The sequence below is a fragment of the Anarrhichthys ocellatus genome, unplaced genomic scaffold (assembly GCF_004355925.1).
Source record: "Anarrhichthys ocellatus isolate YVR2014 unplaced genomic scaffold, GSC_Weel_1.0 scaffold1, whole genome shotgun sequence".
Lineage (NCBI taxonomy): Eukaryota > Metazoa > Chordata > Actinopteri > Perciformes > Anarhichadidae > Anarrhichthys > Anarrhichthys ocellatus.
In genome coordinates, this window is record NW_022280031.1 from 18,445,884 (window position 1) to 18,446,280 (window position 397).

The window sequence follows — 397 nt, forward strand, 5'->3', positions numbered from 1 at the left end:
ACTGTGTGCAGTATGTATAGTACTGTGTGCAGAATGTGTTGTACTGTGTGCAGTATGTGTAATTCGAGTACTGACTGGGCAGGCCAGAATCTCTGTTGAACAGAGCAGCATCAAACAGCCAGTCACCGAACAGGTGAAGGAGGGAGTCCACATTACACCTGAGTGGGGACGGGGAGGGTCTGGGGGAGGAGCACAGAGGGGGTTGGGAGGGGTGAGGAGGTGAGGACAACTTCCAGTGATGGGGGGAGGAAGATGCCTGAGAGGAGAGAGGAATGAAGCCCCATAAGAAATATGGCTCAAACATACCAGGACAAGAACTGAACCTGTACAGGTAAGGATTCATGCAACTAGACAGGTAAAGAGTCATGTACCCGGACAGGTAATGAGTCATGTACCC

At 51.1% G+C, this 397-nt stretch overlaps 1 protein-coding gene across 1 annotated transcript in view; it reads right to left on the reverse strand.

Moving 5' to 3' along the window:
- The window catches only part of ralgapb (Ral GTPase activating protein non-catalytic subunit beta), a 13,703-nt gene that overhangs the window by 8,684 nt on the left and 4,622 nt on the right, over window positions 1-397 (reverse strand). Inside the window, exons 11-12 of the mRNA XM_031850115.1 lie at window positions 307-323; window positions 70-256 (exon numbers count right to left, since the gene is read on the reverse strand). Of these exons, the coding sequence (XP_031705975.1) occupies window positions 70-256; window positions 307-323 (204 nt within the window). The remainder of the gene's footprint in view (window positions 1-69; window positions 257-306; window positions 324-397) is intronic.